Here is a 15,242-nt window from a genome sequence, read left to right on the forward strand (position 1 = left end):
TTACTGGGCTAACCTGGATCCTTGAATGTTGTATTTCCAGCCGTATCAAGTGGAAATGTGCATTGGTATCAATGTTCCATCTAATTTTCCATGCACCTTTGGGAATGGTGTGGTGTCAAGTTTGTAGATTCAACTGAGGTGGAAATGAGTTTAGAAATGTAATGTATGTGTGTGGTTCATGCCAGTGTTACCATGTGTGATAAAATTCCTCGAATGAATATTGTGTGCCCGCTGATTGAATGACAACCAATCCACGGTGTAAGGCAAGGCAAGGCAAGTCACTTTTATTTATATGGCACATTTTGTAAACAAGGCAACACAATGTGCGTCATCCAAGCAAGGTATTTACAAACACTTAACAACATTCAGAAGGGCAGCAGAGAAAAATAGCATACACAAATTAGTAGTATGTACAATAACACCATTGAAACACAGTAACAGGAAAAAATGTCAAACATTTTAAAGTACAGTGAATAAATAGAAGTGGGTACCTTAAAATTTTTTTAATTGTTTATCGGACCTGAATCAAATGGTGTAAGAAGAATTGTTTTTAACCTGTATTTAAAAGCATTTACACTCAGGGCTGACTTCACTTGTGTTGTTAGCTTATTCAATTAGTGTGCAGCATCATGGCTAAATGCAGCTACACCTTGTTTACTTTGAACTCTGAGCTCCACTCATTGTACCTGGCTTTTTTTTCCCAAAGTCAGTTTGATTGACTCCAGCTTGACATTGTGAAAAATAAGTGTTCTGGATAGCCGGCCATGTGACTGGTCTATATTGCTCTTTTTTGTGTGATGATTTTTTTTTTTTTTTAAATCTTTTAGACCTTCACGACTTCCCTCCTGACAGCAGGAGTCCTCAGACAGCTTATGAAGGCATCGGAACATTCCTGGCATGCCAGCCACCTCCACATTACCCAGGTAACATTTTAATTCTAGGTATGCTGTGCATGTCGTATTTTAGAATTTTAGGACTAAAGGGTGACTTACTCAAAAAGGTAATGTACTACTGCGCTTTGACTAAATCAGATCAACACGAATCTTCCTTCTTTGTAGCTCTATCCTACCGGTGGCTCCTCAATGAGTTTCCCAACTTCATCAAGAAAGATGATGGCCGCTGGTTTGTATCCCAGGTAACAGGTAACCTCTACCTGGCCAAAGCGGAGCCCAACGACACTGGAAACTACTTCTGCTTCACGACCATCAACATGGACATCAGTACGAAGAGTACCTTCAGCAAAGCTAACCAACTCACCGTGCTGCCTGAAGGTAGACGCAAGTGCCTTGCCTTGCTGATACAGCTACAGTGCATCTCAATATTCTATCCTAAATTTGGACACATTTATGATTTTTTTTTCAAGATGGACATTCTTGGCTTACTTGTACCCCTAATTATTTTTTATACTTTATTATTAAGTTTAGATTAGACGAAACAAATTGAGAGTCTAATACGGCAACTGCTAGTTTGTTCGCGTTTTTGCCAGCTAGCGCTCTTGTACATGGAAGTGCAGTGTGACATATGCAACAGGCGTATGACTGGCTGCCCTGTACGTCAGTCAAGTGACATAGCCGGGCATCTATTCTCTTCTTTTTTTTTCTCAACTTGTCCACTACCGTTGACAGGCAGCTCTATCAGTAGCATTAAATTGGGACGGCCAGCAGTGATGGCAGTTGTTGATCAGTCACATGGCAGTTCATACCATGTGACCAACTGAAACTTCCTTGACCAGCTACTGGTTGACTTCAACAATGTAATAATAGGCTGAACTACAGCGTAGTTGTGTTTCCATCCAGTACGATACTGGTGCAGATTAAAAAAAAAAAAAAACACACACCTGAATGATTTCCTGTGGGATTGGCTGTGCTTGGCAGTGCATTTGTTTTTTTTTTCTTTTTCGCATGTTCATTTATGAGCAGATAATAGCACCATAAGTGGGTATAATTATGACATAAGATGGATCTAGCGAGCAACAAATTCATTATTTTCACACCAATAATTGTCATTAGACAAGAACAAATGAATGATCTCAGTGAAATTAACTTCCTGATTTGATTGTAGCCAATCCAAAGAAGTCCGCTCCAAGCATCAAGGTACGCTTCCCAGCGGAGACCTACGCCCTTGCCGGACACACTGCCCAGTTAGAGTGCTTTGCCTATGGAAAGTGAGTTTCCTAAACCAAGGATCTTCAATTGTTTTGTTTCCATGAAAAAAACGAACATTTGTTTTTACCATAAATTAAAGTGTTTTAATTCCACTAATGGATAACAGTTTATCATCATGAACAAATGTCTTCCCCGAAACACAGAAATACAAAGTCCCTCAACTCATTTTCGTTGACTGAAAATGACATCATAGTTACTGGCTGAGGTAACAACAAGTCACGCCTCTCCTGTTTTCTGCGTTTGGTCCTGTGACATTCGCAAGCTGAGCATAACCTGAGCCATGAGCAACTGATATCATTTTCAGTCGAAAACAAATGGCAAAATGGCCGCCGCCTAAGATGGATAATAAAAAAAAAACAGTTGCAATTTGTGGGTTGACTTATGTTCAACTATAACGGAATATTAATTAGAATGCCATGTTTCGAATCCTGTTGCCAGATAGAACAAATTATTGTCAAGAAATCTTTTGAGTTTCCTTCTCCTTTGAACATAAATCTAACCCTTAAAACAGTCCACATTTCAATACAGCAACAATATCTTAAATGTCTGCTCAACTGAAATAAACTCGTCACTGACATTTCATGATAAGTTTTGTCGATGATTGAAACGAACAAGTCAAGACAAAATAAAAATGAACTATAATGTTAAATCCAAAATGATTACAACCACCGTTCAATTCATTCCTTTAAACTTTATTTTCTGCGTCAACTCTCTTTTTGAGGAGGCCATGCCATATCTTTAATCCCCTCAAATCACTGACAGTAAACAACTGGTTTGATTGCTCATTATGGTCTCGTGATCACAAGTGCTACTGTGATACTGAATAAAGCTGCGTACGCAGTTTGTGACAGTGACGTCCACATGAGACCCTGACTTTTGGTCTGGACCATTGCCACGGTCTGCCATTTGAAAATACCCATCCTAAAAATTTAATCCTTTATTTTTTTTTACATGGACCTCTAACTTGTCTCTATGTTTCCTCTTGTAGTCCTGTCCCAAAACTGAAATGGAAAAAGGTGGATGGACTTATGCCGTCTAAGGCAGGTTCGAGTGTTGCGGGTCCTACTCTCATCCTACCAGATCTCTCCTTTGATGACGAGGGTGTCTATGAGTGTGAAGCCCACAATTCCGAGGGAGTTGATGTGTACCGGGGCCGCATCAGTGTGCAAGGTATTTGTTAGCATTTATTTACTTCCCAGTCAATCGCTGTTGTTTTCACACATGGCCACTTTTTTAATATGCCGTTTTCCATGCAGTTCTTTCTTTTGTGTTTCAGCTCAGCCAGATTGGTTGCAGGTGATGAGTGACTCGGAGGTAGAGATCAGTTCTGAACTGCACTGGAGTTGCGTGGCTGCTGGTAAACCACGACCTTCTATTCGCTGGTTCCGCAATGGACAGCCGCTCACTACACAGGTGCGAGTACTACACAGTAAAAAAAAAAAAAGTATACTTATTTGAACGTAAAATGTATACTGTTATGGTCCGGGGATTGAGTGATGGAGTTAGGATGACCCAAATGCAGCGAAGCAGGCGGGCAAGGTCGGGGTGATCTCCAAAACTATGTATTTACTTCCAAAAATGAGTGATCTTTCAAGATGTGTCGAGGTGTGCATCAAGTCATGAAGGGGGCGATTCTGCAACGCATGTATCGAGGCTTGCTTCATTTAGGGGAGGAATTGAAAATGGTGACGTTTGAAGCCTCACTGGCTGGTGGAAACTTTGAAAAGTGTTATAGTTGCGTTTAACTGGCTTTGAGATAGTTTGGCTATGAATGTACAATCACACTACCCACTCCTGGGAATCCTTACAAAATAGGGGGATTGCGGTGTTCATAACGGGGGAGATTTAGTGTAGCTGATCATCCCGTGCAACTTTAACCTTGGTCTGTCTTGTTTTTACATTTTATTTTTCACTGTTTATTTTATTCAACGGTGAGGTGTTTGTGTCTTTCCATCCACAACCCTATGCGCTCTCCAGGATAGAGTAGAAGTAAATGGAGCTCGTCTCAAAATCAGCAACCTAGCCCTGGAGGATTCTGGGATGTACCAGTGTGTCGCTGAGAACAAACATGGAACTATCTACTCTACTGCTGAGCTTCGAGTCCAAGGTAAAGCAGAGGATCCTATGAATGAGAATAAACAACCAAAACATTGCACCCCCCTCTTCAGCTAATGTTCGGTCAACTCCATCTCTGTTCTGCACATTCTCCCCGCTCCAGTTCAGGCTCCAGACTTCAGATTGAACCCTGTGCGGAAACTGATCCCTGCAGCCAGAGGGGGACAAGTGATGATTGAGTGTCGCCCACGAGCAGCCCCTAAACCAAGCCTGTTCTGGAGTCGTGGGACTGAGTTACTCACCAACAGCAGCAGGTAACAGCAACAAATACATTCCGAATTATGATATGGATACTTGACAATAAAACAGTGGTTGCGGAACGTGAGAGAAACAAATATATAACCTGATATTTTCTCTTGACTGAGTTTAACACAGCTGTCTCAAGAAGATTGAGAAATAGTTCTAATTCTGTCTTGCAAAAATGTGATGTTATATTTTTCCCACTTTTACAAGAGCAATGTGGATATCATTTAGCCGAGGTAGGGACACCATGGGACCACTGACCGTGGACAAGATTTAAGCCGCTTTTCCGTTACGTGTTGCTTCTCCAATTACAAGCTTGCACCAGTCAAATGGGGAAGGTTCACCAGAACTGTGGAGCTTCCACTGCACACTTGCGGGATTCTGCCAAAAGATTCCATGAGTGGCAAGTCTGGCCCCAGGTTTTGTGTTGAGATTCATATTTTAAATTACCATTGCATGATGTGGCTGTCTTCAATCTATTTCTGGGTTTAAGCCAATGAAAGACAGCCTCCGGCCGCTGCCAAGACACAACAATACAGTACATCCAGTACAAACACAGTATATTGTGTTTTGCAACAATATAGTACTTAACAATATTTTCAATGTAATCAGCATCAATGGATGAAATAGTGAAGCTTGTGGTAAAAATTTCCACAAGCCGTCGCTCTCAATCACTTACTTGCCTGCCAATAATTCCCTCGGTCACCTCTTCAAATTGCTGCCTCTGGTGGCACGCTCAAATCATTCTATGGTGTCCGAAACCGAGGGACCGCCAAGGCTCCAGGCTGCAAATGAAGGACGTTGTCATTGCAGTCAAGTCCACCGGTAGGTTCCAAGGGACACGCCTCACGGTCCTCTTGAGACTTGGAGATCCCTCATTCAAATGAATGACCCTGGCGAACAGTGTGTGATACTCAACATTTTTTCCACAAGCTTCAGTATTTCAGAAACAGGTACATATGAAATTGTGTGTGTGTGTGTGTGTGTGTGTGTGTGTGTGTGTGTGTGTGTGTGTGTGTGTATATATATATATATATATATATATATATATATATATATATATATATATATATATATTTAACATATATAACGTATATATATAATATATATTCAAGTATTGTAAAACACAATCTATGCATAGTGTATACAGTGTATTTTTATGACTTCGCTCTCTTAACCAGGAAATGGGTTGGCGTTGAAAAATCGCAGTAGTTGGCCAATCAGATGACATTGATGTAACAGCTCCGCTCGGCCTGCTTTTTAAAAGCACATCGGAAGAGGTTATGACAAAAAAGTATTTTTAAAGACAGCAATTAATATGATTCAATGATGAATTTATTACATGAGCATCCCAGAGGGTCCCGGTTGGGTCAGCCAGGCCCAGGACCATTATTAACGACGGCTACCTTCCTAATGTTATGTCAGCGCAAGTGGATATGTAGGAGTGTCGTCGTGATGAAATGGAGATATTACCGTACTGGCCCGAATCTAAAACGGCCCTGATTATAAAACGACCCCCTCTTTTTCAAGACTCAAGTTTGAAAAAAGACTTTTTGAACACCAAATTATTTTTTATACAGAAAATAATTACAGTACATCTGAAACAAATGATTATAACTATATATAAGTGAGAAAAAAGAATGTTATTTTGCCTCATTCAAATCTAAAGTGCAATCACATTTGTAAAGGAATGGCTTCTGGTTTTTGAAATGTAAATGACATCATAACTTCTCAGCTGCCGGTTAACCCGGCCGATCTTCGACCCACTTTTCTCCAGATTGTCACTATGTTTCTCCATTTTCTGTTATGTCTTCTATTATTTTCTTCTCTTTTCCTTCTTACCGCTATGTTTTATTTTTGTCCAGACCCCGAATATAAGACGACCCCCACTTTTTCAGTCTTATTTCAATGCAAAAAAACCACAACCACAACCGTAGGTATGTGATTTCAGAACTAAGGCCAAACAAAAAAGATAGTGTGTTTACGGTAACATGAAATTTCAGCATAGAGTCGGTAGGTCGGAGAAAATCTTTTTTTTTTTTCCATCAAAAATTTAACCAAAATAACCATAAAACATAAAACAAGAAGACATTGAACCTGCCGCTCCGCGGCCGGCGTTGCCGCCACCTATTTAGTGTTCTTTGCCGCTCCGGACTCGGGGGGCCGGGGCGCGCCGCCGCCTCTGACGACTCCTCCCCCGCCCTCCTCCGCCCTCGGTGTTTACTCGGCCCGTGGTGTTCATCAAATAGTTCGCTGATTTTTTTCGATACATCAATGGATGCTATTTTCTTAACATTACGGTGCGAGCATGCGACTGTAACACAGAAAACGCGGTTTAAACTGTCGTCGCAGATCGCGGCCGCCGCCATGTTTCAATGTTGTTGACAGACGACAGGGCAAACGACGCACGCGCTCAACTTGAATATCGCGAGAATTTGCACTGATGTAAACCCTCTACACAAAAATGTAGAGGGTTGTTTGAAAAAAATGCCGACCGCAAAGTTTTTTTTCGATGTAGAAATTCTCGGTCGGTCGGGTTACCGGAAACACACTACTTTTTTTTTCTACACCTAAACATGGTGGCAAATGTGACAAGTCCATGCAGAAATCAAGATTCAAGAACGCACATTAAATACGACCATTTTGACCCCAGACATTCTTTTCCATCACAATTCAGACGCCGTGTTGTTGTTTCGCATAATATGTCCACTGTCATTAATGTTAAAGTTGCAACCCTGATTGACTTTGTGTGAAATGTCTGCCCAGGGTGACTGTGACTCCTGATGGAATCTTGTGGATCACTAACATAAGCAGGGCAGATGAAGGGAAATACACTTGCTTTGCTGAGAATTACCTGGGCAAAGCTAACAGCACAGGACACCTCTCTGTCAGAGGTATCATTTACACACATTCACAGAAATCTGACTACAGTTTTCTTTGACAAACTCGGCTTGGGAAACCAAACCTTATTAAAGCACATAATAATTGTTTATTACTGCCACTTGCATTTGCGACAGCAAAGCAGATGCCAAACATCCAAAGCTGGGGTGCCAAAAACAAGACAATTATACTCTCTGTTGCTACTGAATACAACCATCAACCCGAATATTCTTTTTAATTTACGACTTCTTCATTCTTTTGTGTTGCTTGAAAAACGCTCAATGTGGTCAAACACACACAGATGCAACCAAAATCACATTGGCTCCCTCCAACGCCGACATCAATCAAGGTGAGAATGTGACACTTCAGTGCCATGCCTCTCATGATCCTACCATGGACCTGACCTTCACCTGGGCCCTCAATGGGGCTCTTCTGGACCTGGAGGACTCCACAGGTCCCTACCACCGAATAGAAGGGGTGAGTGGATGCTGAGATTTCTTGTGGATAATATTAATCTATTAATCAACAACTAATCGATGATCATTTAATCGCTATTTTAATGGTTTAGAGCCATTGTTTGACTTTAAATTGTCAAAATTCTTCTTCTCTGATTTCTGTTGTTCTTCATGAATGCAGACTGATTACTGTATTTTCTGCACTGTAAAGCACTTCGGATTTTATGGCGCACCTTCAATGAATGGCCTATTTTAAAACTCTTCACAAATAGGGCGCACTGTATCATAAGGCGCATATAATTTAAGTTACAATAGTAGCTTCGGTTGCGCTATGCATCCACTAGATGGTGCTACCCTAAAGGGAGTACACTACAATACAGCTTCATTTATATAGAGCCTTCACAACTGCTGCAGCTGTAACAATGAGGACCGGTCACAAATAAGGACATGAAACATATAAATACAAATACATATAATACAAATAATAATACAATACAAAATATAATACAAATACAAAACGCATTACAAAACAATAAATGAAAGACAGAAGTTATCAAGACAATTGATTTGACAAAAAGGCACACAAACCTCATGGGCTCACACCCACAAGAGGCTAAATATCCTGAGAAGTCTTGCTTGTCTCCTTCTTCCTTCATTTAGCCAGTAGTTAACTATGCTTTGATATTGTCTTTGTTTCATAATGGCTACACAGAGCTAAAAAAATGTAGCTGTCCGTTTGAGTGTGTTGGCGAATGTGCATGTCAATTAATGTCAGGCAGAACCTTTTTAGGTTACAATTAGTTCCTGCTAATTACCACTAGATTTCCCCAGTGTGGGACAAATAAAGGATATCTTATCTTATCGTATCTTATCTTATCTTATCTTAGATGGCATGGAAGCACCAATTGGGAAACAACTCAGTGCGGAAATTTGTAATTCCCTAAATAAGTATTATATGGTGCAGTTATCTTTTGAGAAAATTGAATGCTTTTTGGTGCGCCTTATAGTGCAGAAAATATGCAATTTGATGTCTTTAATCAAAGTAAGAAATTTGCAAACATCTGCCTTTACTTTCGAAAACTATGACCAAACCAGTAACTGAATCCGTTTCAGAAAGGGTAGTGAGGACAACATAAATACCACTCATGTGATATTGCTTAATTGTTGCGAATTGTTTATCACTAAACAATACAAAATAAACAACAATTGGTTAATAAACAGGAAACATGAAAAATGCATTTGTAATACACTTAAAATTTAATCCGATTATTTGATTAATCAATAGAATAATTGATAGGATAATTTGTTCTAAAAATATTCGATAGTGACAACCCTAGTGAATAGAGTATTGAAAGATATTAGCACAATCAACTATTAGTAGTTGATTGTGATCGTATTTTGAAATGTTTTCACTCCACTCAAGAGAATACAGGACACAATTTTATTTAAGATGCCTCTCATAGTTCTGGAGTATTAAACTATAGTAAACAAAATGGTTCTAAATCTGAATTATTTTAAAACACATTATGTTTGCAAGTATATTGCATATTATGTTTTTGTTTGTTTTTGTGGTTGCAACCTTGTAGAAGGAAACCACTGGAGACCTGCTTATTGTGAACGCTCAGCTGAGTCAGGCAGGCACTTATACATGTGCAGCTCAAACTGTGGTCGACAGTGCCTCAGTTACAGCCAAACTGGTTGTACGAGGTAAGATGCATTTCAGTTCTCATTCGAACATATATTACAAATACTGTACACAGCTGGATTTGGTGTTTTGACTCTCGTTTGGAAGGGTCTGACAGATGCTCATGCATCTTTCAATGCCTGAAAGTGAAATGAGTAATGTTGTCATTAGTTTACTGTATAGCTCCATTCAACTATTTTGTAGCTCTATCCATCTATTTTCTGCTGCTTATGGCATTCAACAGGGAAACATTGTCTCTACGGCAGGGGTGCCCAAACTCTTTGGACCGAAGATCTACTTTTCGATTAACTAAACTCCCGGGCTCTACCCTTACCGGCACGCACGCGCATGAGCGCACGCACACACACACACACACACACACACACACACACACACACACACACACACACACACACACACACACACACATGCCATGATGAGAAACAGCCTGAAACGGAGGCATGCGATGCACTTTTGCAGCCTGTTAACTATCCTAGCTCACACGTACCGTTTCAAAGTGCTTCCCTGGGCCCTCCTAGATTCCTATTCTTTGCCCGTGCCCTCGGTGAATTGTACACGAAGCAAACTGAATGAGAATAATGACGATAAAAGATAGAGCGCAACAGCTCTGATTACAATCTGCAATTGCAGACTGCTGAGCGCTAACAACTTCCGGTGACGTTATCATGCGCCACCGTAAATTCAAGATTTTCCTGCTTTATTTTATTTATAAAATATTTTTTGGGTGAAAATGAGATTGCTAGGATGATTGGGGTGCAGCGTACATAAACACAAAAATATATATTACTAACATGTACAAAGACACACAAATGGTTGTTTGTTTTTTTCTCCTCAAAAATCCTCGGATCTACTTGAGACCCGTCTTAGATCTTCTGGTAGATCAGGATCGACGTAATGGGCACCCCTGCTCTGCGGCATGTCATTGGCTCCCCATGAGCCTCCTTCCAATAGTTAACAGTACAATGTAGTTTATTTTACTCATCCATATACTGTACTTATAAGTAGCAACACCGGAGAGACTGATCATTTTGCAGTGGTCTTGTCGTTATTTTTTCCAGATCATGAAATGCCAATAACTGTGAACATATTACATGAAAACTAAAGTTTCTAGACATTGTTATATGAACGAACCCAATTCCAATGAAGTTGGGATGTTGTGCTGAATATTAAAAAAAAAATGAATAAAATGATTTGCTAATCATGTTCAACCTATATTTAATTGAAACACTACAAAGACAAGATATTTAATGTTCAAACTGAAAAACTTTATTTTTTTTTAAGCAAATAATCATAGATCAAATCATATTTTTATGGCTGCAGCATGTTCAACAAAAGCTGGGACGGGTGGTAAAAAAGAAAATGGTGGAATGCTTGGAATGTTTGGAAGATCCAACAGGTGAACAGGCTAACTGGGAACAGGTGGGAGGCATGATTGGGTATCCAAGGAAACTTCCCTGAATTGCTCAATTTGTCACAAGCAAAATAATGACTGCGTGAAAAAGTAGTCGAATAGTTTAGACCAGGGGTGCCCAAAGTTTTTGGACCGAAGATCTACTTTTCGATCAACTAACCTCCCGGGACCTACCCTTACCGGCACGTGCGCACACGTGCACAGATACGCACACATGAACGCCATGATGAGAAACAGCCTGAAACTGAGGCATGCGATGCACTTTTGCAGCCTGTTATCTATCGTAACTCACACGTACAGTTTTAAAGTGCTTCCCTGGGCCCTCCGAGATTCCTATTCTTTGCCCGTGCCCTCGGTGAATTGTACACGAAGCAAACTCTGAATGAGAATAATGACAATAAAAGAGCGCAACAGCTCTGATTACAAGCTGCAATTGCAGACTGCTGAGCGCAAACAACTTCCGGTGACGTACTCACGTGCCACCGTAAAATTTACCTGCTTTATTTTATTTTTTAATTTAGTTTTTTTTGTATGTGTGAAAATGAGACTGATAGGATGATTAGGGTGCAGCGTACATGAACACAAAAAATATATATTACTAACATGTACAAAGACACACAAATGGTTGTTTTTTTTATTTTTCTCCTCGACACTCCTCGGATTTACTTGGGACCTGTCTTAGATCTACCGATAGATCAGGATCTACCTAATGGGCACCCCTGGTTTAGACTATGTTCCTCAACGAACAATTGCAAAGAATTTACCGATGTCATCATCTACGGACCATATCATCAAAAGGTTCAGAAAATCTGGAGACATCACTGCATGTTGGTAAGGCCCCAAACCAACATTGAATGGCCGTGAACTTCCATCCCTCAGGCGGCACCGCATCAAAAGCACAATGTATCAAGCCACCACGTGGGCTCAGGAACACTTCAGAAAACCCAGTAAATACATGTGGACGCTTCATCTGTTACAGGGATGGCAATCTTCCGCGGATAATTACCGTTTTATTTCTGAAATTGATCGATTTTGTGAATCGTCTAAATCCGTTGAGAACATGTTACCAGTCAGGTACCTTATCGTTGAGTTTTCACGAGCTCTCCCGATCAGTCTTTCCATCTTCTGATTGTAAACAGCCATGCGATTGGACGTGTATGATGTCTTACTTGTTGTGATTGGTCGCCCCGTCCAGGGCACGCACTTTCGGCTTTTTTTCATCATTAGCCATTGCCATCCCTGCTGTAAGTAAGCCATTTCTCAACAACACCCAGAAACACTGGTTTCTCTGTGTCTGAGATCATCTAAAATGGCCTGATGCGAAGTGAAAAAGTGTACTGTGGTCTGACGAGTCCACATTTCACATTAGTTTTGCAAATTGGGGGCATTATTTCCTCAAGGCCAAAGAGGAAAAACCATCCGGACTGTTTTGGACGGAACGTTCAAAAGAAAGCATCTGTGATGGAATGGGGCTGTGTTCGTGCCAGTGGCATGTGAAACAAACACATCTGTGTCGGGACCATAAATGCTGAAAAGTTCGAACAGGTTTTGGGAAAATATGTGACCATCGAAGCAACATATTTTTTTATGAACACCCCTGTTTATTTCAGCACGTCAGTGTCAAACCACATGTTACCACCACGTGTTACAACATTGTGACTTTGGAGTAAAAGAATGATTGCAATAGACTGGCCTGACTGCAGTCCAGACCTGTCTCCAATTGAAAACATGTGGTGAGTTATGAAGCGTAAAATATGACAATAGAGACCCACGACTGTGGAACATCTGAAGCTGTACGTTAAGAAATAATGGGAACGAATTCCACCCACAAATCTTCCAAAATGTGTGTCCTCAGTTGCCAAATGTTTAATAATTTTGTTAAAAGAAACGGTGACGTGACATAGTAGTAAACATGACCCTGTCCCAGCTTTTTTGGAACGTGTTGCAGCCAGAAAATTTAAAGTACATTTCTATTGACCAGGCGGCACGGTGGACCAGCGGTTAGCACGTCGACTTCACAGTGCAGAGGGACCAGCTCAATTCCAGCTCCGGCCTCCCTGTGTGGAGTTTGCATGTTCTCCCTGGGCCTGCATGTTTTTTTTTTAACTCCAGTTTCCTCCCACATTCCAAAGACATGCATGGCAGGCTTATTGAACACTCTAAATTGTGTTCAATAAGCCTGCGGTTTGTAAAATGAATGAATGAATTTCTACTGACTAAAAACGTCTATCACTTTGAAAATGTAATATCTTGTCTTAGTAATGCATTCAATAAAACATAGGTTGAATATGATTAGCAAATCATTGCACTCTGTTTTTATTTATGTTTAACACAACGTCCCAACTTCATTGGCATTAGGTTTGTATGATTGGCCACTAGAACGGTTTTCGTTCGATCAAACCCTCAAGCAATCTATACTACTGCAACACACCTGTGGGTACACCTGTACAGTGACAGTTGACGGCACAATGTTATTCATTCATTTATTTTTACACTGGTAGAATAAACACAAATATTTATGTACTTAATTTCCAACGGTTAATCTTCCAGCTGACTGGAACAAAAATGTGCCAGTCAAATAAATGAATTTATGAAATGAAAATAAATACATGTTACTCCCAAATAGTACATTCAATTGTGAATGTAAAGTACTTTTTATGTAGACAATGTGTGAGATCTTAATTTTGGCTTCTGTGTTGTGCCCAGGACCCCCAGGACCACCTGGCGGTTTACTGGTAAGGAATGTAGCAGAGACATCTGTGGAGCTAAGGTGGAGTCGTGGCTATGACAACCACAGTCCAATCGGCAATTATGTGATCATGGGACGATCTTCTCTGTCATCAAAGTGGAAACAGATGCGGACTGGTGTGTTAACTGTCAAAAAATAATTAAAACATGAAGTATTAGGTGGTTTTAAAGTGAAGACATACCTGTTTGAAGGTTTGCTGTTTAAAAATCAACAATATCAATTGAAATGCTGGAATTGATGGAAGTCATGAAAAAATACTTTATGTTTGATATCAATTTTGATTACCCTTTACGTTGACATGAACTCATCTCATTTTCAAAACAGAGCCAGTGAACATTGAGGGGAATGCGGAGTCTGCACATGTGACTGGGCTAGTACCCTGGATGGATTATGAATTTCAGGTCATTGCCAGCAATATACTGGGCAGTGGAGAGCCCAGCATGCCCTCACATACCATCCGCACGCAACAATTAGGTAAGGGAGCACAGTTCTCTCTCACAAACATGAAATATTTTTCAATTGTGGTGAGTGATCACCGAAGTACCTGATCACTACCACCCCATTTTTTTTTCAACACCACTTATCCTGAACAGAGTTGCGAGGTGGGGTGGGGGTGTAGGGGTGCTGGAGCCTCTCCCAGCTGAGTTCGGGCAAAAGGCAGACTACACCCTGAACCTGTTGCCAGTCGCAGGGCACATTGAGGGACGATCAACCATTCACCCCACACCCACACGTCACTGAATGGGAACCGATCCCACACTGCTACCACACAAGTCAGGCGAATGTACCACTGCATCATCAGCGACACGACCTTAGTACTACTTAATAACCAATGGCACAGGAGTAATACAAAGCACGACCTACAACTAGATTGACACTCGGAATCATGAAACTGTCACGAAAACTTGGGAAGCCAGAACGGATATGACAAGCTGACTGGCTGTAATAGGCAGCAGAGACAGGTCGGCAAAAAACAATAACAAAAAAACGATAGGTAATATTCAGAATTACAGAAAATTGTTTAGTTTTTTTTTTTTGCTTATGTGGGTTTTCTCAAACATGCACGTTTGGTGATTTGAAGACTCAATTGTCCATTGGTGTGACAGATTATGGTTGTTTATGCCCTGTATATGTGACCTGTAATTGATTGGCAACTATTTCCAAGATGGAGCCTGCCTCCCTTCAAATGGCACAGGCTCCAGATCACTGTTGCCCTGCACAGAGTAACAGGTGTAAAAATGATGTATGGAGTCCAAAATGAAAAACAAAACTCCAAATAAGACTGTTGTCACTTTAACACAACATGTTCTATACAATTGGCACATCGGAGGTGCAACTATAGAGACAATATATTTGCCTCTGCCTTTTCAGTCTCACCATAGCAGTCAGACACAACCGATGCAGGATGCACCATTCATATAAATTAACTAGCTGGTTCGCCGCCCTCCGGGCGGCTCATCATCTAGTTCCTGCGGAAGGCTGGTAAGGTGGTGGTTCGCCGCCCTCCGGGCGGCTCATC

At 40.8% G+C, this 15,242-nt stretch overlaps 1 protein-coding gene across 1 annotated transcript in view; it reads left to right on the forward strand.

Moving 5' to 3' along the window:
* The window catches only part of cntn2 (contactin 2), a 46,236-nt gene that overhangs the window by 14,013 nt on the left and 16,981 nt on the right, over positions 1 to 15,242 (forward strand). The window contains exons 5-16 of the mRNA XM_052075078.1: positions 828 to 923; positions 1,059 to 1,271; positions 2,062 to 2,164; positions 3,154 to 3,335; positions 3,442 to 3,578; positions 4,143 to 4,272; positions 4,384 to 4,534; positions 7,290 to 7,417; positions 7,705 to 7,880; positions 9,445 to 9,565; positions 13,681 to 13,839; positions 14,048 to 14,197. Of these exons, the coding sequence (XP_051931038.1) occupies positions 828 to 923; positions 1,059 to 1,271; positions 2,062 to 2,164; positions 3,154 to 3,335; positions 3,442 to 3,578; positions 4,143 to 4,272; positions 4,384 to 4,534; positions 7,290 to 7,417; positions 7,705 to 7,880; positions 9,445 to 9,565; positions 13,681 to 13,839; positions 14,048 to 14,197 (1,746 nt within the window). The remainder of the gene's footprint in view (positions 1 to 827; positions 924 to 1,058; positions 1,272 to 2,061; positions 2,165 to 3,153; positions 3,336 to 3,441; positions 3,579 to 4,142; positions 4,273 to 4,383; positions 4,535 to 7,289; positions 7,418 to 7,704; positions 7,881 to 9,444; positions 9,566 to 13,680; positions 13,840 to 14,047; positions 14,198 to 15,242) is intronic.

This window comes from Hippocampus zosterae, chromosome 9 (genome assembly GCF_025434085.1).
Source record: "Hippocampus zosterae strain Florida chromosome 9, ASM2543408v3, whole genome shotgun sequence".
Taxonomy (NCBI): domain Eukaryota; kingdom Metazoa; phylum Chordata; class Actinopteri; order Syngnathiformes; family Syngnathidae; genus Hippocampus; species Hippocampus zosterae.